At 58.0% G+C, this 24,850-nt stretch overlaps 11 protein-coding genes across 11 annotated transcripts; 5 read left to right on the forward strand and 6 right to left on the reverse strand.

Moving 5' to 3' along the window:
* Positions 1 to 1,988: 1,988 nt before the first annotated feature.
* On the reverse strand, positions 1,989 to 3,069 carry BDZ90DRAFT_53743 (hypothetical protein). The gene is made up of 3 exons (XM_025509659.1): positions 2,925 to 3,069; positions 2,237 to 2,383; positions 1,989 to 2,164 (listed from the first exon to the last, which is right to left on the reverse strand). Exons 1-3 carry the CDS (start codon positions 3,034 to 3,036, stop codon positions 2,115 to 2,117), a joined length of 309 nt encoding a protein of 102 aa, XP_025360520.1. The 5' UTR covers positions 3,037 to 3,069; the 3' UTR covers positions 1,989 to 2,114.
* A 293-nt stretch (positions 3,070 to 3,362) lies between these two features.
* BDZ90DRAFT_261693 (hypothetical protein) lies at positions 3,363 to 4,763 on the forward strand (the record flags this gene model as incomplete). Its single annotated transcript, XM_025508400.1, has 1 exon — positions 3,363 to 4,763. The coding sequence occupies one exon, from the start codon at positions 3,363 to 3,365 to the stop codon at positions 4,761 to 4,763; it is 1,401 nt and encodes a 466-aa protein (XP_025360521.1).
* A 489-nt stretch (positions 4,764 to 5,252) lies between these two features.
* BDZ90DRAFT_261694 (hypothetical protein) lies at positions 5,253 to 6,063 on the forward strand (the record flags this gene model as incomplete). The annotated part of the gene is made up of 3 exons (XM_025508401.1): positions 5,253 to 5,675; positions 5,812 to 5,963; positions 6,030 to 6,063. The coding sequence occupies 3 exons, from the start codon at positions 5,253 to 5,255 to the stop codon at positions 6,061 to 6,063; spliced, it is 609 nt and encodes a 202-aa protein (XP_025360522.1).
* Positions 6,064 to 6,735: 672 nt separating this feature from the next.
* BDZ90DRAFT_261695 (hypothetical protein) lies at positions 6,736 to 8,334 on the forward strand (the record flags this gene model as incomplete). The annotated part of the gene is made up of 2 exons (XM_025508402.1): positions 6,736 to 7,595; positions 7,680 to 8,334. The coding sequence occupies 2 exons, from the start codon at positions 6,736 to 6,738 to the stop codon at positions 8,332 to 8,334; spliced, it is 1,515 nt and encodes a 504-aa protein (XP_025360523.1).
* Positions 8,335 to 8,734: 400 nt separating this feature from the next.
* On the reverse strand, positions 8,735 to 9,705 carry BDZ90DRAFT_265260 (putative NEDD8 precursor-ubiquitin-like protein; the record flags this gene model as incomplete). Its single annotated transcript, XM_025508661.1, has 5 exons — positions 8,735 to 9,212; positions 9,291 to 9,345; positions 9,419 to 9,501; positions 9,578 to 9,615; positions 9,678 to 9,705. The coding sequence occupies 5 exons, from the start codon at positions 9,703 to 9,705 to the stop codon at positions 9,180 to 9,182; spliced, it is 237 nt and encodes a 78-aa protein (XP_025360524.1). The 3' UTR covers positions 8,735 to 9,179.
* Positions 9,706 to 9,965: 260 nt separating this feature from the next.
* BDZ90DRAFT_261697 (hypothetical protein) lies at positions 9,966 to 13,558 on the forward strand (the record flags this gene model as incomplete). The annotated part of the gene is made up of 2 exons (XM_025508403.1): positions 9,966 to 10,799; positions 10,871 to 13,558. 2 exons carry the CDS (start codon positions 9,966 to 9,968, stop codon positions 13,556 to 13,558), a joined length of 3,522 nt encoding a protein of 1,173 aa, XP_025360525.1.
* Positions 13,559 to 13,589: 31 nt separating this feature from the next.
* Positions 13,590 to 16,101, reverse strand: BDZ90DRAFT_233518 (UV-endonuclease UvdE). Its single transcript, XM_025506658.1, has one exon. The coding sequence runs from the start codon at positions 16,031 to 16,033 to the stop codon at positions 13,712 to 13,714; it is 2,322 nt and encodes a 773-aa protein (XP_025360526.1). The 5' UTR covers positions 16,034 to 16,101; the 3' UTR covers positions 13,590 to 13,711.
* Positions 16,102 to 16,345: 244 nt separating this feature from the next.
* Positions 16,346 to 18,435, reverse strand: BDZ90DRAFT_227955 (acid protease; the record flags this gene model as incomplete). The annotated part of the gene is made up of 2 exons (XM_025504783.1): positions 16,346 to 18,055; positions 18,127 to 18,435. 2 exons carry the CDS (start codon positions 18,433 to 18,435, stop codon positions 16,346 to 16,348), a joined length of 2,019 nt encoding a protein of 672 aa, XP_025360527.1.
* Positions 18,436 to 20,451: 2,016 nt separating this feature from the next.
* On the forward strand, positions 20,452 to 21,294 carry BDZ90DRAFT_254506 (Rba1 protein; the record flags this gene model as incomplete). The annotated part of the gene is made up of 4 exons (XM_025507825.1): positions 20,452 to 20,659; positions 20,734 to 20,821; positions 20,908 to 21,152; positions 21,220 to 21,294. 3 exons carry the CDS (start codon positions 20,452 to 20,454, stop codon positions 20,990 to 20,992), a joined length of 381 nt encoding a protein of 126 aa, XP_025360528.1. The 3' UTR covers positions 20,993 to 21,152; positions 21,220 to 21,294.
* BDZ90DRAFT_208912 (pyridoxal phosphate-dependent enzyme, beta subunit) lies at positions 21,220 to 22,585 on the reverse strand (the record flags this gene model as incomplete). The annotated part of the gene is made up of 4 exons (XM_025504026.1): positions 21,220 to 21,579; positions 21,659 to 21,748; positions 21,836 to 22,417; positions 22,499 to 22,585. Coding segments are annotated over 4 exons (1,119 nt in total), but the record flags the coding sequence as incomplete, so codon positions are not given.
* A 357-nt stretch (positions 22,586 to 22,942) lies between these two features.
* On the reverse strand, positions 22,943 to 24,744 carry BDZ90DRAFT_280904 (acyl-CoA N-acyltransferase). Its single transcript, XM_025509320.1, has 4 exons — positions 24,609 to 24,744; positions 23,939 to 24,540; positions 23,409 to 23,859; positions 22,943 to 23,325 (listed from the first exon to the last, which is right to left on the reverse strand). Exons 1-4 carry the CDS (start codon positions 24,711 to 24,713, stop codon positions 23,134 to 23,136), a joined length of 1,350 nt encoding a protein of 449 aa, XP_025360530.1. The 5' UTR covers positions 24,714 to 24,744; the 3' UTR covers positions 22,943 to 23,133.
* Between the last annotated feature and the right edge of the window lie 106 nt (positions 24,745 to 24,850).

Here is a 24,850-nt window from a genome sequence, read left to right on the forward strand (position 1 = left end):
CCTGTCTGCCCTATATAGTCGGCGCGCATCCATTCCAATCTCATCTGCGGCCATAGGACCCTGAAAGCACCGCATCCCGTCCGATCTGCGATGGTTGGTATCAGGAGTCCATACTAGAGGAGAGGGTGCGGTGTGGTCAACCAACTCAGGCCTCTACTGAGCGAGGCCGCTAGGCCGAGCCTTGTCAGTGCATCAGGTGCGCCGGCTGGCGCACCCTCTGGGCGCACAACCGGCCGTTTCTGTCCAACAACCTTTGGGTCAGACCTTCACATGACAGGCTAGCCGAAGCGGCCAAAGTGTAAACCCCAAACCAGAAACTAACCCTAAAACTTCAAAGCACAACTGCACTACGCCTAACCCTACCAAAATTCACCTATGAGGAGGCTTGCCTGTAGGCCGGCCTCACTCAGTGGGGTCTAGTGCTAGTAAGCTTAGCGCCATTTCATGTGCGTAGGTTGAATGGCATTAGTCTCCGCGGAGAACATCTGCGCGGGGCTAGTGTCAATTTAATCTAGGCAGGCTGCGCCAGAATGCTCTCGGTTAAGTACCTATGAGATTTGTATTCGGGCCTTCTAATCATGACTACAAAACACTTCGTATTCGTAATTAGAGCAAGATGGTGGCGTCTAGCTCAGCTGGTCTAGCGGGAGAGGGCGCGCTCCGTTCTCTGAGCCGCACCTGACCCGGTCAACGGGGCGGAAGGTGGTGCATCCAAGTACAAATCCGCTCTCGAGGATTGTAATCGAAACCAAAGCTGCTTCAACTAGTGCGCAACTCAACTCTCGAAGACATGACAACTCGAGCAAATGTTGAACTCTTCGCGCCTCAGCACCTATTCTTGACCTAGACAAAATCTGAACGAGCTTCAATACACACAGCGTTTCGCACCGCATGATACTATGTATTCTGTTCGACTTTTTCACGAAGACGCATCTTTTCATTCTCTCTTCTCAATCTCAGACATCTAGACCGGAGCCTTTGATTTCTGCCCAGTCTTCAAGTCTCAACTCGTCTCGTCCTGTTGTCACAAGGCTGATCACAGTGTCATACCGCTGTGCCTGCTTCGCTCACTTGCCTCCCTTCCCTGCTCCATCCGACTCGAGCTTCCGCTCAGACTACTACACCTTACTACGAGACCTCCCATACAATGTGACCCATCTCCGGGCCGGTCGCGCTTCCCCTGCTTCGAACGTACTGCGAGTACGCGCGTGTCTAAGCCGTTCCTCTTTCGCTCGTGCCTGCCAAGCCTCTCACAAAGCATCTCGCAATTCTTTCTCGCCGCTCGCTGGGGTTGACGCAACACGTAGAGATAATGAGACAGTGCTGACGGATGGTGGCGGGGCGATGATCTCTGCGATGCCAGCGGCGACGTAGATTGCAGATGGTCGTTGCTTGCAGAGCGAGTGGAGTGCCGTCACGTGGTGCTAGTGCTGCTGTTGCGATGCGAACGTGGACGGCGGGCCCTTGCGAGCAGAGGCTTGATACGCATTACCGCCCAGCTGTCCTGGCTAGGTAGACTGCGCCTGCTACAAGATAGCTGCTTCTACGACGAATTGGCGGTGTGACGCCGGAGCGAAGTGGCGATGTAGACGTCGTGCCGCATCGGACTCGGAATGACAGCTCACAAAGCAGTAGAGCGCTTTGGTCCAGGCGAGAGGGCGCGCAAGAGTCTGGCAAAGCTTGTAGGACCGCTACTCTTTGGAGGCTCGCCAGCGCGCGCAGACTATATCGTCGCGGTGAGCGTGATGAAGAGGATGGCTGTACGGAGCAGGAGAGCCGTCGATGCCAATGGAGGGGCAGTTGAAAGAATTTGAGAGCAGCCCGGCCGGCGACCTTAACAGTGTACTGGTGTCCGCTCGACATTATGCTGGCATGACGGCTCGATGTTTCAATGCCGCCATGCAGTAGCAGGTAGGACGATAAAGGGAACGAGGCTGCTGACTAGCCGATCGAGCGATACAGCATGTATACGCGAAAGCGCGAGCCTGACGCTATGTCCTGACGCTATGTCCTGACGCTATGTCCACAAGCTATGTCCTGACGCTATGTCCTGACGCTATGTCCTGACGCTATGTCCTGACGCTATGTCCTGACGCTATGTCCTGACACTTTGTTCAGAGACTCAGAGACGTCGTTGCAAAGTGCCTAGCCAAGCGGTCAATGCCTAGCGATGGAAACCGACCACTGCCGTCAGTCTCTGCTTCATTTGCTCTTCTATGCTCTCAGCGAGACTCACCGCGATTGTAAGTCGAACCCCCTTTGCGTAGGCTCATACGCTCTCCCATGGCGCGAGATTGGCTGCCTGCGTGCCGTCTCGTCCAAAGGCGTAGCGCTGCTCTCCATGTGTTGCTGCGCGAAGCGCCGCGTGGATAATGGGCGAGATGGACGAGGCGCACGAGATAGTGCGTGGGTGAAGTCGGATGAAAGGAGGTGAAGGAGCTGGACAGTGCGGACCCCGAATACTGTCGTACGAGGTGAGCGTCGTTAGGATAGCCTTGTGCAAGGAAGACCTAGTGTTGGAGAGCAACGACGGTCAGCCGCAGCCACAGCCGCCTGTGATTTACCCCGAAAGACTCACCTGATGCACAGAATGCTGATCTGCTCGCTCTGTCGCGGCTACAAGTGTAGTCCTTGACAGCAACTCTATCAAGCGATGCTTTGCACTCCGTTACCGGGCTGAATTATGCCAACATCGAGCCCTCGAGCCTCCCTCGCCGTTCCTCCCCGCACCTAATCATCCGCCCTTCTTCTCTGCGATGTCTGCCTGTTCACCTGGTCAATCAGAGTCTGTAGAGGACTCCTCTCGCTCGCAGCGCCACCTCGACCACCTCTGCCCTCTGCCGCGCTGGCCGTCTGCTCCCCTTGGCCGCCATTGGTTCCCGTCTCTCCACCTGCACGCATAATCTCTTTGCGCTTGGCGAGATTGGACTGTTTTGCATAGTAGTAGCCGAAGCCAGCGACGAAGATGAGGGCGGTCCAGCCCAGGAAGATGGGACGTGGACGATTCAAGTCGAGTCGGGGCGTTGAGGATGACATGGCGGCCAGTTGTGAGCGAGATGAATGATGAGGATCACAAGTCAAGAAGCTCCAAATGCGCTGCTCCTCGCCCGTCGCCCATTAATTGCTCTTCCGCGCCGCGAGTCCAACACGTGCCACGTGGCCTCGTTTCCTTCGCGTCGTGTCAGCTCAGCGTCGCCCGTGCGAGCGAGGGGTCCACGCATAAGCCGGCATGAGGCGGCGGGCGGAAAGTGAACTGGGCAACGGACAAGGGAGAAAGGCGGAGCTTCTTCTCACTCGACATCATTCTACCATTCGCTTGCCCTCTCTATGCTGTCACTAAGGGTTCATACACGTCGCCGACCATGATAGCCGCCTTACGAGCGGGGCAGCGCAACCTCGTTGGCGTCGACAGGTCCGCCCTTATCGTATGCTGCCGCACCTTATCGACGAAGCCGCAGCAGCAGCAGCAGCAGCAGCAGCAGCAGCCATCCTCATCCTCATCATCCTCGACCCCGCCCCCGCCTTCATCGTCATCGTCTGCTCAACGACTGCGACCGAAGACGTCGCGACGCATCACAGCCAGTCGGAGGCGCTTCCATGACGCTCTCGAAGAGCTCGATCGTTGGAGACGCAAACAAGGCATACTTGGCTACATGAGCAGCCTTCTCAGCGGGACATATCGCAGCACAAGGCCATCGAGCGAGGCCATAGAAGACCAAGACGAGTCTGAATCGACAGACTTCTTTGACTCCGCAAAGGGGGGCCTGGATCACTGGACATTTGCACACCTCCCGCTACACTTCCCCACCGACGCATCTTGGCCGCCTAAGCTTCCCGGTATCGTCGAAAAGTACCCCAACACGCCTGGCGCACCAACTTGGAACAGACCAGCTATAGCCAAGGTAGCCTTCACCTCGCCTACATATCGGTCGCCCCGCGACCTAGCAGCCCTCGCTCTTGAAGTCCATCGATACGCCCTGCCCCCACGCATTCACGAGGAAGTCGTTGAGCGTGGCATCACGCGCATCACCTGGCGATCTGCGCTGGGGTTGCGAGGCAGCGAGAGTCCCGAGGAGCTCCTCTGGGCCGCAGAAAAGAACGTCCGCCTCGAATACCTGGGGGACGCAATAGCCAGGGAGATAGCAGTCAGACTCGTATTTTCGTTCTTTCCCGATCTCGCCTCGGGAGGGCTCAACACCCTCGCCTCGCATCTGACGACCAACGATACCTTTGGCTACCTTTACGACTTGGCAGGCATAGAGGCGATGCGCGTCCGTTTGGCTGAAGAGCTGTTACAGGAAGCCGTAGATCGCGAGGTCAAGAGCATTCAGCTGGAGTCCGACCCGGCGAAAGCCCAACACCAAGTCGATACCAATCTCGCCACTTTGGAGTCCTCAGCAAAAGCAGACCGCTTCGAGGCCTACTTAGCATACATTCGCATAGCACATGGCGCGAGCGTTGCAGAAGAGTGGTTCGCCAGCCTCGTCCAACCGTGGATCGACCGTATAGCCAATCGCGAGACGTGGCCGTCAGAGAAGTCGCTCACTGCTGCAGGGCTGTTGCGGCGCAAGATTCAGGAGAACAAGCTGGCCAAGGAGGCGACGGAGAGGCAAAAGAAGCTCGACGAGGAGGCGGCAGCGAGACAGAAGAGGAAGGAGGCGAGGTACGCTTCATTTGGGCAGCTGGCTACTGCAGGGAGGAGTTTGTTGAAAAGGTTGATGGATAGGGATCGTCCCCCGCAGGGTGGGTCGGGGAAGAAGTAGCTGGGCGTGGTATCCGCACATGGCAGCAACGGCGCTCATCGCGCGAGCACACGCTCCGTGTGATATCACGTCTAGTGGCCTCGATATTACTCTGCTTGTTCTACCGTCACGTTCGTCTTGGAACGCAACGAACGTTCCGCACAGGCACTGCGAGGTTTTGCGGTCGACAAGCTCCTTGACCCCGTCACATCGATCTGGACCCGCAGATAATGTTCCGTTCAGGCACTGCGGTACGCCCACCGGACGCCCAGTGCACCCGGCGAACATTCCGTCCAGGCACCACGCCCAGTCCCGCGCTTCGTTGCGCTACAGACGACTCTGATCATCGTTGGCAGGGCCCGGACCGTCTCACCCGTCGCAGCAGTCGGATGGCAATGGTGGCGCCAGATTGGATCAACCAGATCGGCCAGAAGTGGATGCAGACGGCGAGGAGCACTGTTTCTTTCACCGCTCCTTCTCACCGCATCATACATCATCGAGCGCTGCACGATGCGTATCCACGCGCTCACCATCATCTTCGCCATCCTTGCCTTCGTGGCGGGGAGCGACGCTCTGCCCTCGTCACTTCCAGCACCCAACATTTTCGGTTCGCGCGGCATGTCACGCCGCCTTGTCAGCTCGCTTCCTGCCTCTCTGATCAACACGTACACGAGCAACAAGGGGAACAGTCCAGCCACTTCTTCGCCTCCCACCGGCGCTACGGAGAGTACGCAGCTCACTGGCGGCAGCAGCGGCAGCGGCGGCGGCGACGGGGACGTCAACTCCTCTACCAGCTCTGACATCTCCACCAACGCCACCAGCTCGCCGAGCGCAACCGGCCTCGACCCAGCTTTCGTCACCGGCGTCTGTCTCAACTGCACCGTCTTTAGCCAGATAGTACAGGGCGAGCCTGCGGGCGGTAATGTTACAACGGTGCGCAGGGCCGTCGGATGTATCGAGTCACTCGCAGCGCTGTACACGAGGGAGGACGAGTGGACGTGAGTAGTCGCGGCGCAACACGACGATAGCAGGCCACGCTTACGCTCATCTTGCGCTTGCTTCTTGCCAGGTGGTCAAGGGCACCAGCCTTGCCTTCTCACAAAGCGGGAGTGCCTATCAGGCAACGGGATCCGTCGACTTGCTGGGCGCCCGATACATCCCTAATCAGGAAGGTGGATTCGGCAGGGGAGGGTACGATTGCCTCAATGGCGCTGTGAGCTCGTGAGTGGGAGCGAAGATAGCAGCTTTGCGTGCTGGACTGACCTGTACTCCTCTTCGCCTCCATAGCTACATACACTGCCCAAGCTGCCAGCAGACGTGAGGCCGGGGAAGGCTTCGCTGTATCTTGGCTGTCTCACTGTCGTTGATAGAAGACTCAGGAGCAGCAGTCTTCGCCCAAATTCATGTAGGACAGCCCTGGCCTCACTCTCAGTTCAGCCCTGCTAACCCAACCAAAGGCCTTTTCTACCACTTTCCACGCAATGTCGGATTGCGGGGAATCACTGCCTCTCCCTCGTCGCTCCTTTGTCCCCATATCCCGCTCCACCGAGCATCAGAACAATCTAATTGTCCTTCAGCTTGCACAGACCGCATCCGCATAGGCCCGGGGCCCCAAGGAATTCTGTCTCTTCTCTCTTTTGAAGGCCCGTGCATGTTTTCACGCTAGGGGAAAGCACGGGCCTCTTCACACTTAACCTCTTGTCCCGAGGCGGAGATTTGATCGAAGGCCGGGGCGGCGACAGCCAGGACGTCGTGGGAAGAGGTCTGGGCTCAGTGCTCACCTGGGACGAAGGGCACTTCAACGGTTGCGGTCCTAGAGATCGAGACAGGAAGAAGCGGGTCATCGAAGAGGGTCACGAGTGATCGATGGCGATGTGAGGTCTGGCACGCAACGTTCGTTGCAGCGACGACTGAAAGAGATAAGGACAAGGATCTTTGACTCTTGCGACCGTCTTCTGCCTTTCAGCATTGCCCTCCTCAAGACTTGCTCAGCATGGCTCCTTCCACACGCTCACGTCTGCGCTCCCAGCCTCGCTCTGTTTCCCCACGTATGTCCCTCCAAAACCTCAACCGCTTCGCAAGAGTCTACACCAATCAGCTGCGCGAGCTTCAAAGACACCAGTCGCGATGTGAGCAAGAGTCTGACATCAGTGAAAATGTCGGCGCAGACGAGGAAGCCGGGTCTGCGCCTCACAGTGCAACAACGACGTCAACTGCTCTCGCTGCTCGCTCCTCGCAGTCGCACCCAGCTCGCACGGCAAGAGCTTGGTCGCGGCCTGACTCGCCAGTGGTATTGATTCCCTACATGCCGCCGCCATCGGCATTGCTGCCTTCGCAGCCTCGCGCAGAATCGTCGGTCCTGTCGTCATCGCCGCATGGGCGTTCGTCAACGGCAGCCTCTGCATTGTCGACGCCGCCGCACGGGTTTGTGCAGGCTGCAAGCTCGCCATCAGTGTATCAGTTACGGAAACGCCAGGTGTCGGATCGTCAGAGGCTGGCCGAGCAGCTGATGTCCGATAGCGAGAGCGATACGGAGGACAGTGGGAGCGAATGGAACCCGATATCCTCGAGGCCAACTTCGCCATATGATGAGGAGGGTGCCTTAATCGAGGCGAACGAGGAGGAAGAAGAGCTTGCAGAACCGGCCGATTGCGACCAGACCAGCTATAGGCCCAGTCGAACGAGGCCTCCTCAGCCCGATGCGTCGGCCATCATTGCCGCTCAGACGGTAGAGGAGGCAACGCAGCAGCCTGTAGCTGCTGAAGCCGCAGTGTATAGCCAGGGCAGCTCCCAGAGCAGCTCTCCGACCAGCTCGCCATTGCGAAGGTCCAATCCTGACTCCATTAGGGATGCGTGAGTCCTCCATTTGTGGGCAAGCGCTGAATAGCTGTCTGACCTCGCTTCCCTGGCCCCTCCTTGCTGCTTGCGCTCCCTCAGCTATCGTCGCCTCGCGGCAAGAGAAGACCTACTGTGCCTCCGCCTCTGCGAAAAGCGCACGACCGACGACAGCAACTTGCTAGGCTGCGTAGTAGCAAGAACATCGGCTACGTGTGCCTATCCAAAGGTCGATCTGCGGGAGTCTCCTGACCAGCATGGCAAATTCTACGGCCACGAGTTCCGACTGACCACTCTGATGCTCATCGCCCAAGGCCGAGTCCACGAAGCCCTCGAGACAGTGGAGGGCAAGAAGCACGTCTCCCATCTCTGCCACAACAGGCAGTGCATCCATCCAGACCACCTAGTCGTTGAGTTGCAGTCTCACAATGAAGCGCGGAATCGGTGCAGAGGCCATACGGATGAGACGACGTGCGATCATGGCCCTCAGAGGTGTTTGCTACCGCATAAGACGCAGTGCGTAGACCTGGATATGAAGCCAAATTCAGAGGGCACCTTGAAGGCGATCCGCAGAGATCATCGTGCCATTCCGTTATTCAAGTCCATCGTCGAAGCTGACGCGCGGGCAGCCTTGATCAAGGCGGGGGCGGAGGCGGATGCTGCCAAAGTAAAGAGGCCGAGAGGCAGGCCACCGAAGTCGGGAGTGCCCCAAGGGGTTGAGAGTCAGATGCACATGGACGTGACCGTGGTTGTATAGGAGCAGTAGGAGGAGCCAGCTCTGCAGGGTGATGAGAAGAGGAAGGTTGCGGCATTGCCGGCATCGAGGCGAAAGTCGAGATTGCTGGGACCGTGTAAAAAACAAAGTGTCACCAAGACGTCGAGGGTGTGATCAATTCTGCGGGCGGAGTCGTCCCTTGTCTGTGTTTCGAGCCCGACTGCCCGGTGCTTCAAAAGTACGTCGTGAACAGAGTTAAGGAAACGAAGGGAGCTGATCCGCGTCTTGGAGGGCGAAGAGGGCCGCCGCTACCGAGCCTGAAGGCCAGGCTGAGCAAGATGCGCACACGAAAGCATCTCGATCTCTTGTACGACTAGCGTGCGACCGGTAGTGTTTTGATGCATGAGAGCGGATGACCAAGGTTTAGGTGGTGAAATGAATGGGAGCGGAGAGATGCGCACAATCTGTTTCTCGCTCGCTCGTGTTAATTGGATGACGCGGCACAAACCACGTGGCGCGAGGCCTGGTTGCCCATCCTTCTTGTCTATGGCTCTCGTTCATCGTTCAGAGGGATACGGCGATGGCGGCGACGATCTCGTAACGAGACTGATGCGGCGTGCAAGAAGCGGAAGAGGGGCTGAAATCGAGAATCGGAGGGTGGAACGTTGGTGGCCCCAGCGTTGCAGCCGAAGAGGGCAGCAATGCAGGCAGGTCAGACTTCATAGTTCTCCCCTCCGCCCTGTGAGCCGTACTCTCTGTTGCAACGATGTCATGGCCACTCGAGTCCCCATAGCAGACGATGGCGAGCTGTCATACCTTTCTCGGGGTACTCAAAGACTGCAGCGAATGCTCACATGCTTGTCATTCTAGCCAATTAGCAAGGCCACCTACATGCTACCACCCCTCAGAGCGAGGACGAGCTGCGTGGCGACGAAGAGGCGGCGTCAACATCGTGAGTTAGTGTTGACGACACCTCCGACTCCCTGATGCCTACTCACATGCAGCACGGATCCTCCTTCGACGCCGAAATCGACTACGCTCTTCTCATCGTGCCTGCGCGTAGAGTGCCGGAGGAGATACATCAGCTGATCTCCTCGTACTTGAAACACGCCTCGGCCGTCTTTACATTTGCTTGCCTCCGAAGATGAGTCGCTGTTGAGCAGGTGGGATCCCTTCCTTCTCTTCTACACGTTCCTTGAGACGTGCCACCTTGTCATGTGGACAGGGTGTGAGTGAGCGATTGGTCGCAGCATTTGTGGGCATTTCGCGTCACTAAAGGACTCACCTTATCATTTGGCTCGATGTCTAGGTCAATCTCGCGGCCTGAGAGCGTTAAGAAGTGTCAGAAGGGGATGTAGGCTGCTTCGCTGGAACGCTGCACTCACCAGTCAGCGTCTTAATTTTGATGAGCATAGTGAGAGATGCTTGATAGAGAGAAGAGACAACCAAGAGACCGACGCCCGCCCAGTCGCTGAGTCCGCCTCACAGGACGCTCGAGCCATGCAATCAGACAACCACGTGGCGAGCGCTCGGGCCTCGTTGGACGCGAGCACGCACGCACGCACGCACGCACGCTCGGTCCACTTTGTCACACGCACGACTGGACTTTGGTTGACTTTGCTCTCGTCCATCAATTCCTCCTACTCCCCTTTCTCCATCTCGCCCCCCTCGCCATGCTACACGGCGTCGGCTGGCTAGCAGACAAATACTCGGCCCTTTCCAAGGGGTCGGCGGCCAACTCTTCGCTCATTCAGGCAATCGAGACGTTCACCCAACGCCTGGCTGCTGCGTCCAAGGCGGAGAATCCTCTCCAAGAGCGTCGAGCTGCCATCCTCAGCTTGAAGGGACTGGCTAAAGATCACCCACTGCAGGTCGCAACTCACGCTGGCAAGGGGCTGGTAGAATGCTTGACAAAGGACGTCGGAGCTGCTCCCGCCGATAGCGCTCACGACGATGTGGCCAAATCGCTCATCGACTGCCTCGTCCTTGTATGCACCCCACCTGAGCAGGCTCAACACCGCAAAGGTCAGCATCAACATCGTCAGGCACACGTCCCTGCTGCTCCAGCCCTCGATCTCTTACTCGAGACGTCAGCTCCTCTCCACGCTCTGCTTCCCTTGCTAGCACCAGGTCGCACCTTCTATTTACGCTTCTCATCCCTTCAACTCCTCGCCCTCGTCCTCCGACATCGCAAGCAGCTCGTGCAAGCACACGTTCTCACCTCTCCAGGCGGATGTGGCGCTATCTTGGAGTGCCTCGCAACCACGTCGCCTACCACTGGTCATTCATTGGGGTCCAGCGCGGAGATCATTCGCAACGAGGCACTCTTGCTCCTGCCCCACCTCGTCGACTCGAATGCCGACATTCAGAAATTAATCGCATTCGAAGGCGCTTTTGAGAAGCTGCTGGACGTCGTCGCCCAAGAGGGAAGGGTGGAAGGAGGCGTAGTTGTGCAAGACGCACTGGAAGCACTCGAGGCGCTGCTGCGATACAATGTGTCCAACCAGGTGAGCATGCGCGACGCCTTCCACGACTCAGCACCGTCGCTGATCCTCATCACTCCCTGGCTCTCTCGCAGAACTACTTCCGCGAAACCCTCTCGATCCCCCTCCTCGCCCCACTCCTCTTCTACCCGCCCCCTCTACCGCCAAACGCGCCTCCCTCTCTAGCAACACAGCGCAACGAAGAATTGGAGCGCTTCGCATTCCAGCCATGGGAGTATGATGGGACCGACGAGTTTGGTCAAGAAGAGGGGCAGGACGCCGCTGCTGCGGACGGCAAAGAAGGAGCAAGCAAGGGACCCAATGTCGTCGGCGATTCGCAGAAGCTCATCAATGCTCAGCTTGTCGTGGGGATCGCGGGGCTCCTTGTGCAGGGCACGGGCGAGGGCAAGCGCGCCAATCAGAATGCGCTCCTATCTACGGGCTTCTTCAATGCTCTCCTCGACTTGGCTCTTGGATCCTCCGCACCCCTCAGTCTCAAGACACAGTCGCTGCACGTCCTGTCGCTCCTTCTCAAGCAGAGTAGGAATGTGCAAGACGCACTGGGCGAGGCGAGCGTCCATCCGGTCGAGCCGATCAAGACTCAAGTAGCGGCTGATATGGCTGCGCTGCCCGCATCGGCGGAAGGAGGTGACAGTGAGAAGGCCACCCTCGCCGCGACCCCTGCAGGGGCACCTGCGCAAGGCATCATCGAGTATGCTCGCCTCCCACCGCAGTCAGCTCTCGTTGCACTCATCAACGCAGCACTCAACGGGATCCCTCCACCCCTTCGGCCCATAGATGGTGGCTACCGCTCTCTCCTCGGCTTCCGCGCTGCAGCCATCAAGGCACTGCAGAGCATTCTCAGCGACAACATCGATGCGCGACTCTTCGTTGTTGCGTCCATGGCTCATTCTGATGAGACAAGACCAGAGGATCAGCCGGGCGCCGTGCTCCTCGAAGCGTTGACCATCCTTCCGCCCAATGGCCAAGCAGAAGGGTTCGACGAGTTCCGGAATCTGTTTGCAAGCATCATATTGGGCACGGTGCTCAAGGGCGCGGAGAGTGTCAAGGACCTAGCGAGACGGTTGCGCTATGCTGCGGATGGCAAGGTAGTGCTTCTCCCCGCCGAGGAGGAAGGAGTCAAACCAAGCCGGGATGGAGACGACGACGATGAAGCCGCATCCCTCCTCTCCCTCCTGATCGGCAATATCACCCTCTCTCTGCGCTCTCAATCCGAAGCTGTCCGCTTGGAGCGCAGTCAATCCTCCTCTTCCCCGGCAAAGGGGCCAACAAGTGTTTCATGGACACGCATTCTCCTGTCTCACCTCACGCTGCTAGCACTGTGGTTACACTCGAGCCCCAAAAGTGTGGCGGATCTGGTTGGGGACTCGAGCAATCTGCAGGCAGTCGTGCAGCTGGTCGCAGAGGGGGCTAATGGGGAGCATCTGCTCGTGGGAATGGGCACGTGGGTATTGGGGACGATCTATGAGTGGGGACCGGTACCCAGCGCGGATGGGAAGCACAAGAAAGCTGGCGAAGGCGACAGCGAGATGATCACTCGCCAAGAGATTCACGATCTCGTCACCTCCCGTATTGGAGCTGATCAGTTCCAAGCAAGGCTGGATAGATTGCGCGACGATGCGCGGTTGAAGCTCGTGGGGCCGGATGTGCTGGACAAGGTGGCACACCGCAACTCGATCGACCCGATTCATGCTGCACTGGTCAAGGGCGACGCGGGACAGGGACAGCAGGAGAGCATTATGGCTCACCTTGGGCTGAGAAACAAGGACAACAACGCCACTGCGACTGGCTCAACAGCTATGCCCGCCGCTTCAGCAGACGAGGATACTCCTGCGTCCGCTGCGGCCAGCTCAGACCTCTACTTCGACTGGTCCTTCGCCGAGCTGTACCGCCACGAGAGCTCAACCATCGCTCAGTCGATCCTCGTTCCCCCGACAACCACGAGCGCTCAAGCTTCTAGCTCACCTGCTGAGCTCGTGGATGCACACCGTCGCATCGAGCAGCTGACGGATCAAGGAAAGACGCTTCAGCATGAGGTGGAGACGAGGGGACGACTGGTGACGGAGACGCTGAAGGAGGTTGAGGAATTGCGAGCGAAGGTAGCAGAGTTGGAGGAGAAGGGCAAGGGAGGGGAGGCGGAATTGGAGAAGCTGCGTGGTGATCACTCCTCCGAATTGGAGAAGCTTCGCAACGAGCACACGACGCAGCTCACAGGCGCAGAGGAGTCACATCGCTCCGAGCTGGAGAATGTACGCGCTGCAGCTACACGACAGGGTGAAGGAGATTCTTCTGCTCTTGCGGCTGCGAGGGAGCAGGTCGTGGCGCTTGAGGCTGCCCTCGAAAAGATGAAGGCGGAGACAGCTGAGAAGGAGACGAGCGGCAAAGCTGCGCAGGATGAGGAGAGTGCGAAGCTTTGCCAGCAATTGGAGGAGGCGAGCAAGAAGCACGAGGAGGAGCGCAAGGACTGGCACGAGCAGGTTGAGGCTTTGAAAAAGCAGGTCGAAGAGCAAAAGGCAGCAGCAGCGGCAGCCGCAGCGGTGGACAAGGAGAGGAGCAGCGAGTCCAACCCTGCCGCCAAGGAGGACTCCGCCTCATCATCAGCCCGTGTCTCCGAGCTCGAGCAGGAGAACCAAGACCTGCTGGTTATGCTGGATGAGCTGAGCACCAAGCGCAAGAAGGACAAAGCTGCACTCAAGGAGAAGGGAGTCGAGGTCAGCGATGATGAGGATGACGATGACGATGACGATGACGATGACGAGTGATCAGGATGTGGGAAGAGACGCGTCTAGCGTACGATGCAGCGAAAGCCGTTGGTCTTGCATTGCTCGTTATTATGTGAATACCGATTGATCGTACATAAGACAAGAAGAGGCGACATTGTGCTACAGTGTGGCAGGTTACTCGATGATGACAGGTTACGATAGGACCCGCTCGACGTTCTCTGCGCTCGAAGGCGCGATGATGGGCACCTTCAGCTTTGGGTTTTCCGCATGATCCTTCTCCACGACCTCGCCGCCGTTGCTCTGCTTGCCCCTCCCACCTTTCTTGGGCGCTGCACGCTTCTTCGGCGGAGGAGTCTTGGGTGTGTACGGCACCCCCTCCTCCTCGCCGGGCACCTCCCTCTCCGTAGCGTCAGGCCGCTCGTCCTCGTCATCTCCTCCCTCTTCTTCCTCCTTCATCGCAGCCTTCTCGGCCGCAGCAGCCGCTCCCCTCTTGACACGGCCAGGTCGATCCTTCCCCTCGACTCGATCCTCTACCTCTTCCCTGATTTCACTCATCGACCTGCCACTCCTGCGTCCCAGCTCCTCCCGGATCTCTGCCGCCTCTCTCTCCATTATTTCGATAGTCTGCGCTGTGCTCAATACGCTCCCCGTGCGCTCATTGGGGTCGATCCACTCGGGCCCTTCCCACTTGCGACCATGTTTCGCCGCGATCTTCTTGGCATGCTCGATGCTCTTGCGGACTTGCTCTGACTCCTTCTCCTGCGCTGTCAGCTTGGCAGGTTCCTCGCCACCATCCTCTGCCACAGTCCCACCCGAGCCATTGAGCACGCGGCGACGTCCAGAAGTAGCAGCGCTGATGTCGTCTGCAGGTGGGCGAAGCGCCTTGTGGGGTACGTCAAACAACTTGTAGACGCGGAAGAGCTCAAAGACGGCTTGCTCTTTGTCCTTGGCCTCAATCATCAGATCCGCATCCGCCGGCAAATCGAGCGGTAGAGACATGCAACGATCAGCATGCGCCCTCCTTTCCCTCAAGTTGCGCGAGCCTGGCCTTGGATGCGACAGGTGAAATTTCGGCTTGATGCCTCTGCGCTGAAACAGGGCGAGGAGTTGAGGCATGAGTTCGCGCGGAGACTTGGCGGAGGGGCGGAGCATATCGTGGTGGAAGTCGAAGACCATGGGGATGTCGAATTCTTCGCAGACGGGCAGGAGCTCCTCTGCGGCCCACATAATTTCGTCGTTCTCTAGTACGAGGCGTCGACGCACAAATTCGGGGAGCTTGTCGCGGATATTGGTGCGCATCCTCTCGAGAGTGGCAGCGCGATCCCCGTACACACCTCCGCCGTGAATGATCATGACGCTATCCTGGTCCATGCCCATCAAGTCGAGCACGGCGGCGTGCACCTCGAGATCGCGGATGGACGCTGTGACCACGTTTTCATTGGGCGAGCCCAGTTGCACAAATTGGCCAGGATGCATCGTTAAGCGGTGATTGAGCTCTCTCGCAACTCGGCCCGCTTCAGCGAGCTCCTCTCTAGCGCAGTCCGGCGAGTAGCCATGAGTTGCATGCCCGGCAAAGGGAAAAATCTCACTCGACAAGCGCATGAAGCGGATGCCGTGCTCAGCATTCCAGCGCAGCATGGGAATGATGTCTCGGGTATTCTGACGCGCGAGGTCCTTGACGAAGTCGAGTCCCTTCTCGTCGATGGTCTTGAGCCTTGCCGTTCGGGAGGAAAAGATGGGCGGGTCTTGTGTGCGCAGAACCGTGTTCAAGCAAGCGTAACCCAACCTGCCTCTAAATCCGGCGCTACGCTGCTGCTGCGCCACAATGTCCTCTGGTCGGTACTCTTTGGAAAAATCGCGATACTCGGCCACCTCTGGGATGATGTACACCTTTTCCTTCTTGGCCTTTTTCTTGGGAAGCTTGCGGCCGTTTTTCGCTCGTCTGACAGGTTCGCCATCTGAATCAAGCTCGGGCTCGTCGGCTACGATTGCGTTCGACTTGGTAGGCGTGGATTTGGACTTGGATTTGGATTTGCCTGCCGTTCGAGGTGAGGAGCTGGATACCTCTGGCTCGGGTGAGGAGAGTGCGGATGATGTGGGGGAAAAGGAGGCGGACGCATCTCCGTCGGTGTTGCCTTCGTATGTATGCTGAGTATCTGGCGTGCCGGGAGAGGACTGGATTGATGGTGCAGCCTTAGATGCTGCTGCTGCTGCTGCTGCCGCCGCCGCCGCCGACGGCCTTCCCCTCTTCCTCTTTGGGGCTGGAGGTGGTGTGGCAGACATGTCGTCGCTGTCAGAAACATCGGCCAGGGCGGCTGCTGTCTTTGCGGTAGCGTTGCTTATGCTGCGCCTCGACGAGCGGCGAGCTTCAACGACGGATGGCATTGCTGCGATGCGCGAAGTCAACGTAGTGTAGGTGGCGTGACGATGAGGAGACAGGGAGAGTGCGGATGCTCTGCTTCTGGTCGTAGTCGTGGCGTGGATGCAGAGTCGTCCGAAGAGACGCGAGAGCATGCGTCGATGAGTGGAAATAATGGATGGATGAAATAACGATCAAAGGAAGAAGCTGCAACTGAGGTCGATGGAGCAAAGACAAAGGCGTCCAAATCGGCGGCTGCGTCAGACAAACGCGTTGAGATGCAGCCGCACACCTCGATTCGGCGCGACGATGTGGAGGCCCAAGGGTCCAGAGGCAAAGCAATCGACAAGAGGCACTCGAGAAAACAGGCGTTAAGGGACGACACTCGACTTCATTGCATCAGATCCACGAACACCGGTATCTACACGATCAACAAGACCTTCGGCACCACCGAGACCTACTCGCGTCTACGACAGCTTGCCAAGCGCAATGGTGTTGCTCTTGGAGTTGGTGGCAAAGTAGACATTCTTGAGGAAAGCGGCACCGACCAGCCATTCGCCCTTTGCGCCTACCGACCCTGCCGAGATCGACGAGATGCAGTCTCCCTTGGGATTGTTGTCATCCACGGGTAAGAAGGTCATATCCCTCGCATCGATAGGCCATTGCTTCCCTCCAAAGGTGAAGGAGACCTGCTTGGCCGTCGTGCAGGGGATTGTGTACCCTCCCTGCCCATCAGACTTGGCTCCAGGAATCGCAGAGTGCAGAGCATCAGCATCAGCCTGAGGGGCAACGATGAGCGTTGTTCCCGTGTCAAGGATAGCCGTGCGTTGCTGCGATCCATCCAAACTGATCGACTTGCCACCGAAGCCTACGCTATCGAGATTGACCTCCCAAAAGCCTTGGTTCGAGACATTTGGCAATTCCGTCAGGGAGCCGCTGAACAGGGTGGCATCGACACCCCCAAAGGTCACCGCTCCATTGTTCTTGCCGTCAGCGGCGCGACCCAGGTGGTAGGCCATGACGGGCTGCTTGACCTGACCGGTTGAGTAGAGCGAATCGATGGGTGTGGGCGTCTTGGTGCTCGCGAGGGAGACTTTGGCCAGACCCATCAAGCCATCAAATGGCACAGAAGAGTCGGAAAAGTCCTCAGACTCGTCCGTAGCCAGACCGAAAGTGTGGTTGGGAAGCTTGTATTTGCCGATCGTCAAGGTGTCATTGCCCAAATGCCCGGCAACGTCGCCCGTACCGTACGTAATGCTGAAGTTCTTTTGCGGACGGATCCCCTTGAAGGAAGATGAGGTACTTTTTCCTAGCTTCTTGTGCGAGTTGGAGCAGTTGGTGCACATCGTCGACGCGACCCAAGTGTCGGCTGAGCCGGAGTCGACGAGGAGATTGAAGGTACCCGCCGTGCCGATTGTTACAGAGGCGATGTAGCCGACGTCGTTTGCCTCGATGTCCAGGGCGAGAGAGCCTTGCGTCTTAGGTGTCGAGGCTTTGATCAAGTTGCTGCTGGATGAAGCCTTTAGCGCCGTTGAAGAAAAGCCGTTCGAGGCCACATCGTAGCCCTGGGTAGACTTCGATGATGAAGAGGAAGACGAGCTGGACGCCTTCGCGTTGTTGACCTTGTTCGCTACAGCACTGTCAGCCGCAGTGCCCGTGGACTTGCTCTTCTTTGACGAGCAGGCGCTGGTGCTGACCAGCTTGAATTTGCTGGCATCATGCTGGTTGGCGCCGTAGATGGAGCCATCCGTGGCGAGGTTCGGCACGATGGCCGAGGGAGCCAAATTGTGGGGGGTAGCTTCGTCTGGAATCTCGCGCCTGCTTAGCTCCCCGTTTTCTTCGCCATCGTCGTCGTCATCTTCACGACCATCCTCTTCATCGACCTCGCCGTCGCCTCCTCCGTGCGCCTCTTCGACTGCCGCGTCTACTGCGCGCCGGCCAGTCTTCTCGGCCGCCACCTCGGCATGCTTTCCATGCCCAGCGGCAAAGCCGACTCGTCCAGTCCGCTTGGGCGCACGCTCGCTCAAGCTGACCGACCGCCTCTCCATGTCGCCCAGAATGGCCGACCGCCTACGCATCATTGCGTCTCGCCTGTCTTGGTCGGAAAAGGAGCCCCTCTCCCGCTGGCGCATGCGAGTGAGTTTCGCATTTGCCATGTTGATGTGGTGTTGTAGCAGCTGCGCGACGGGGCAGAGCAGGTGAAATCAGCTTGAGAAGTCGAGCACGCCGCAGTTTCGCACTGACTCACCATCTGGGGATGGGCGCCGTTCGCTTTTGGGTCCATGCGCTTCAGCGGAATGCTAGAGCCCTCCGATATTGACCCAGCGCGACGGTGAAGTATGGGGAAGTTAGTCTCTGAATCATCGCCAGCAGGCGTACCAGCTCTGCTCGACCGATCTTCGAGAAAGCCAGAAGTGTCTGCCAATGAGCCACGGCGTGACACTGGAAGAGCAGCCACGCCCATCGGTGCTCCTCCGCCGCCACCCATAGGCTCGAGCGAGCCGATGGACAGGATGAGAACGAGGAGGTGCAGGAATTGGAGGCTGAGCGCGGTCATGCTGGGTTATGCTGGTGGGGGTGATGAGGGAGAATGTAGAGCTGGGAGTAGAGGGCAGGGGAAGCGCGTCAGCATCACTGTAGCTGTACACCGTGACGCTGACGCTCGTGTACTTACGACCAGCCTCTGTGTATGTACGGAAAGAATGTCGTGCGTCCGAGTCGTGCGGGTCGTTAACAAATGTCCAAGGCTCTGAGGAGTCTGTGGTCGTAAAGAGAATGCGCAGGGGCTGAAAGAGGGAGAACCGTGAGGGCGTGATCAAGGATCTGACTAGCAGGTGTCCAAGATGTTGATGAAAGAGGTGACGGCGTTGATGGAAGTCGTTGCGGTTCTATCGTTCAGTTCGCTAGGCAAGCAGCTCTTTCGATGTCAAACCGAGAAGAGGGGGGAGGTGATGCCGCACTAGCTAATCCCTGGCCAGAGGGGGAAGAAGTGGTATATCGAGAAGGAGGGAGGAGAGGGAAACGCGACGACGGGACACGAGAAGGTTGGTGGTGGTGGTAAGAAGGAGAAGGGGGGGCCGGCCAACTCGCCGTCGTCTGGCTAATCATCCTTATGAGGCAGGACATAGAAGCAGGCATGCAGTCGCAGCTTGCAGCTTGCTGACTGACGACGACGCACCGCTTGTCCTTGCACGGCATCTACAATCGAACCCAATCACTCCGCCACCTGCCGTCTGCGGGGATAGACTAAAGTGAGGGACAAAGAGCGAACGGCCGACGCTCCGCCTCCTACGGTAAGTACGTGTACGTCAGAGGAGGTGGGAGTGTGTGCAGGTGCGAGATGCTGATGCAGACCTTTGCCGCTGCTTGCCGCTGCTTGCCGTGCCCTATTGCTCACCGACCGTCTACGCTCCCAGCCATGCTGCAACCTTTGTCCTGTAAAGGCGGCATCGGAAACATGACGCAGCGGGCGTGGCGCCGAGATTTGCTGGGAATGATCTATGATTGGCTCTCCGGTAGAAGTCATGCGAACGACGGGCGAGCGGCAGAGCAAGCTACGTAGCTTTGTTCTGCCTCTGGTCAATCGATCGGTCTGAGTGATCGACGCTGTCGGACACGACGCAACCTCCGCGAGCTTCTCTGCGCCATCGGGGGCCGGATTGGCCGGAGCGGCGGGCAGTAGACTTGTACAGACCGGCGGCGTCTCTTTGTCATCGAAATCAGAGTGAGACAAGGCCTCGAATGAAGGGCCAATTTTGACCTTGTCTCTGTGTGTGTCTGCGCTTTGTGTTGGCTGACTGTCGCCCGACACGTAGCAGCGAGTGGCGCCTAAGGCTACGTTCGTTTGCCTATCCGCCTTCTTCCCTGTCCCCTGTCCGCGCCTAGTGCTTGTGTTGTTCTCTGGCGTCATTCGCTCGCCCTTGTCCTCTAGTCGCCGGCCGTCCACGGCCTGCTTTCTGTGCCCTCGCACTTGGCATTCTACGTCGGCGGCATGGTGCTGTGCTCTACGGCCGCCGAGCTCGAATAAGCTTGCGGTGATGGTTGCTCTGCTGCACCTATGCGGCAGAACAAAGGATGAGGGATGTTGGATGGATTGGAAATTGACGAGACACAATGGATGGAATTCCACAGCCTCGTGCCTCCCGCGCCCGCGCCCGACTTTTGTCTCAGTCCGCCCTCTCTCACTTCAATCAACCTCCGGCCGGACGCCGATTCATGAAGCCACGAGGCTCGAGACTTGAGCTATCAATTCCAGATGAACACCTTCTGTGCGCTGCTCACCAAAGGTCGAGTTTCGAGCCCTGCTTGCAGGACCTCATGCTTCTCCTCGCGCTCGTTACCATGGTCCTCTTCTGAGTCGAATCGATTGGCCTTGTCTGCCTAAGCGTGCGTGGCTGGCTCTCTGCGGTGCGGGGAAGTCGATGGCCGGCCGGGCGGACAGAGCTGGCCATGCGATGCAACCTTCGCTCCTCGCCTCTCTCTTTGCAGTCCTCCCTCCATCTTGCTTCCACCTGCTCGATCTCGTCTGATCGTCTGAATTTGCTGCCGGCCATCGCCGTAGCCTCGTCACAGCATGTCGTCATCATCATCACCAGCTCTTCCGCCCCCAATCGACACTTCAGATCCACGCCGCTTCGATCGTGTGAGGCCCTTCACCCTGCCTCGCGCGTGGAGGGAGGAGTCCTTCGACATCTATGGTAGCGTTCTCGGTTCGGCGAGCATGATTTCCGGTGGAGCGATCATTACAAGGTTGCCTCAGTTGGCGTACATTGGACTGATCTGTGAGTGAGCTGAGGCGGTAGATGCGAGAGCGAGAGTCTGTTCAATCTGACCTTGGGCGTCATCGCAATCGCAGTCGCCCTCGCACATCTCGCCCACCACAAGCCACTGAGCGTACGAAAGAACTCGTCCGACTCGACAGGTGGGCCCTACATGAGTCTTGCGTGAGTGCAAGGAGTAGCAAGGTTCATTCCGCCCTTCTCATCATCATCTCACTCGATGTCCTCCATCCACTCGATCCGCCGCGCAGCTTCTCACTCCTGTCGATCGGCCTCATCGCCTTCCAGAAGATCGTCATCGCACCCAAGGAGGCGCAGTGGCGAGGCGGCAAGTAGCAGTTAGGCCAGACAAGAGAAATGAAACCGAAAGTCACATCGTGTATTGGCATTGGCGTTGCGCAGCGCGATGGCTTTAAGGCCGCAGGATGTCGGAGATGTCCACATCCATCGCATCAGCTGGTACTTGGATGCCGTAGTCCCTAGCCAAGATCTCGTCCTGCATGCGGCAGGGAAGTAGAAGCGTCAGCGTTATACCCTCGACCTTCATTGCCGCACCCACTCACATTATGAAACTTGGACAAGTGCCTCACGCCCGAATCGCACAGAATGGTCACGACGGTCGGCCTCCCCTCCTTTCCCTTCTCCTCCCATTCCTTTTTCAACCTCAATGCAGTCCTCACCGCGGCAACCACATTGACGCAGCTGCTTGACCCGACGAAGAGCCCGTCACGTACGCTGAGCCATCGACTGATGCGGACCGCCTCCTCATCTTGCACGCGCACGGCGTCGTCTACCAGGTGGACGCCGAAGGAAAGATTGCGTGTGATGCGGTTCATGCCTATTCCCTCGACAATGCTGTCTACTTGGTGACGACGCCGCGTACCTTCGGCTTCGGTCGAGGAGTACATGACGCCATGGTGGACCTGCGCGAGTGAGAAAGCGAGAGATTGAAGGAGAGTGAGCGTGGCAGAGGTGTACTCAGCCCGGATCGTACATGCGCACCTTGTTGAAGAGGCCTGAGCCATGAGGATCGGCTAGGACGATGCGAATGCTAGCATGCTCTTCAAGAGCTGCTTCACGAGAGGCTTGTGGCTCGTCATCATCCGTGCTGCCGAGCCATCGAAGGGGCCACCACCATGATTTTGCCTTCTGCTCCCGTATCGCTTCCCTTGTAGCCACCTTGACCTCTCTCTCCCTCAGTGCAGCCGCTACTCCGCTCAGTGTGCCACCTGTTCCCGCCCCTGCAACGAATGCATCGAGCTGCGGTCGCCTCGTATCGTCGCTCCCACCTCCGCATTGAGCCCAGATCTCCGGTCCCGTGCCACGATAATGAGCAGTGAAGTTGGAGGTCGTCTCGAACTGGTCAGCGAAGAAGCCTCTCGGCCGTCTCGTCCCTTCCTGACCGTCCCTCTCCCTCTCAGCCTCTTCATCTTCGAATGCAATCGCATTCGCCCTCGCCTCGTTGACGAAATGCCTTGGGTCCACAATCCCCCTCGGCCTGACCTTCTTGACTTGTGCTCCAAGCTTCTCGAGCAGCTGAGCCTTTTCCGTAGCTACATCGTCCGGTAGGACTATGGCGCACTTGTACCCCTTGGCGCGACACAAGGTGGCCAAAGAAATTCCAGTGGATCCGACGGTGCCTTCAAAGACCGTGTCGCCGCTGTGCGGGATAAGGAGGTTGGAGCTCTCGGCATCGAGTAGGATCTGCAGCGCTACACGGTCCTTCGGCGAGCCAGCGGGATTGAGATACTCTGCTTTGCCCTGCAGGAGAAGGGTAGGGGAAGGAGAAGTCAGTTGCCAAGGTCGAGGGCAAGCTTGCTCTCCAGACGTTTTGACGCTCACCAGGATCTCGCATCCCGTTAGCTCAGACAGACTCTCGATTCGCATGAGTGGCGTGTTGCCGATCAAGCCTGCTACGCCTCTGACGACGCCCGGTCTGGCTATCGTCGCTCGTGGCTCTGAGCTTGACGGTCCAGCTTCGTCGTTGTCACCCTCGATGATCCTCCCCTGAGGTTTGCTCTTTCCCTTCTTCTTCTTCCCCCCGCTCTTCTGACTGATGTGCTGGGCCGCCAAGAGAGTCGATGCGCCAATAGCAGCGGCCAGAAGATATCTTGCCGCTGCAGTAGTCGGCACCGCGCTTGTTAGCGGCGTTGAAGGGCCTGCTGAGCCGCTCATGCTTGCAACGTTGCGATCTTGGGAAATTGATGGAGCGGATTCGAGGTCAAGTTGAACCAAAAAGAAAGTCGCCGGCGGGACGGACAGGAAAGTGGCGCGGAAGTGGGAAAGGTTCCGTTCATTCGCTCCTCCCTCGCAAGTTCAACCCTCGTCATTCCACGATTCGACCTTAACAACATTAAAGAAAGGCTGTTACTTTGGCAAGCGCGCGTACAGATCTCGATGGTGTTGACACAGAGTGATGAGACGAGCAGACTGACGACGGCCTGCGGGGTAAATGCCCACGCCGCTTCTCCCCTCTCTCACTCATCATCATCCCCCTTGAATCTCTTTACCCCGTTCCCCATCCCATCGCTACTACTACTGTCCGGACCATCGAGAAAGGGCTCAACATCCACACCAACCAACTCCCCATACTCTGCCTCGAGAAGATTCTCGTACGTCTCTTGCAGCTTTTGATGACGCTCCGAGAGCGGAAGGTCGGTCAGAACGTCCTGCGAGGGGGAAAAAACGCGGGGAGAGGATTTGCAGGTCAGCGATGAAGGAGAACTCTTGTAGCGTACGTGCGCCAACGCACCTTGTTGAAGCGGTACAGCCTTGCCTTGACTTGCAGCCTGTACGCCTTGATAGCGGCCCGGTCTGAAGGGTCGAGCTCCATGAGTTGGAGCATCTCAATCAACCGACTCCACTGCCTCTTTGCAATCTTTGCCTTCAATCTCCATCGCTCGCTCCTTGCCTTTCCCAGTGGTGCTCCAATGCCTCCCCTCTCCGGCTGCTCCTCTTTCATCTGCGCAACGATGCCTCCAGGCTGCAAGAGTGTCTTGAGATCGCACGTATCGCGCAGTTGGTCGAATGCCTCGTTGGGATCCTCGATTGTCAGCTCGGTGACGGCTTCGTCTGCTTGCGCTTGAGCGTAGACGTGTGCGTAGAGGCGGGAGCCGTGCCCTTGCTTGTGATAGGGCGGGAGGATGATGAACTGTGAGAGGCGCAGACGGGCTGAGGAAGGGTAGTGCCAGAAGCGGTAAAGGCTGTGCGTGGCGACGACGAGAGGCAGAATGATCAGCCATAGAGCAATGTGGCTTCAGCCTGGACTCGGTGCACGCTCACCTGGTGTAGCCCACGAAAGCCCATCGCGTCCTTCCCTCGTCATCGACCCAGCGCTGCCAGGTAGTCAACCACTCCCAGTTCCCCTCATCCTCATGGATATAGCTCGCCCCTTCGATGAAGAAGAGGGCGAAGATCTGCATACGACGATGGAAGTCTCGCCAGCCTGGAGTTTGCCAATTGCTGCGATAGATCTCGAAATGCAGGGCATCGCTATCGCCAGCAGCTGCGCCTGCTGACGAGGACGATGAGGAGGATGCAGCTCCATTGGCCGAAGTCCCCGGCGCAGGTCTCTTACTCCCTGCTTTCCCCTTCCCCTTGGAGGCCCCACCTGGCCTACTGTATTCCCCTACCTTGTCACCCAGCGGTTTCCATCCCTTGATATCCTCCTCCAGCTTCTTTGCATGCTCCTCGGCGTCAATGGTATGGTCCGGCGGGAGAAACTCGCTCAGAATGGCAGGGATGTCATCGATCTTGGCAGTCGTCGCCTCGTTTACTGTTGAAAAGTTGACGGACAGGAGGGGGAGCAGAGAGGAAGCCGAGAAGGTGAGAAGGATGGAGAGGTTTGTGTAGCCGAAGATTGTCTCTTCTTGGCCGAAACCGACCTGCGCAGGGTGTAAGGATCGTTAGAAGAAGCTGTACAGCAGAGTGGAACTAGGCGCTAGGCGCTCACCTGATACGTGAATTCGGGCGAGAATGGCTTGTCAGCAGGAGATGGTGCGCCCACTAGCCTGATTGAGAGTGCCTTGTTGGCATCAGCGGCCCAGATGTCGGCCATGATGTCGCGCGTGGAGAGGAACCAAGAGTTGTTGGCTGAGAAGCTCAAGCGCGAGAGAACACGGAAGCGCGGGACGGCGACATGAGACGCGCTTCCAAGTGGACTGACTGACTGACCCGCTCGAGTTGGACTCTGGG

The sequence above is a fragment of the Jaminaea rosea genome, assembly GCF_003144245.1.
Source record: "Jaminaea rosea strain MCA 5214 unplaced genomic scaffold BDZ90scaffold_12, whole genome shotgun sequence".
In the NCBI taxonomy this organism is placed as follows: domain Eukaryota; kingdom Fungi; phylum Basidiomycota; class Exobasidiomycetes; order Microstromatales; genus Jaminaea; species Jaminaea rosea.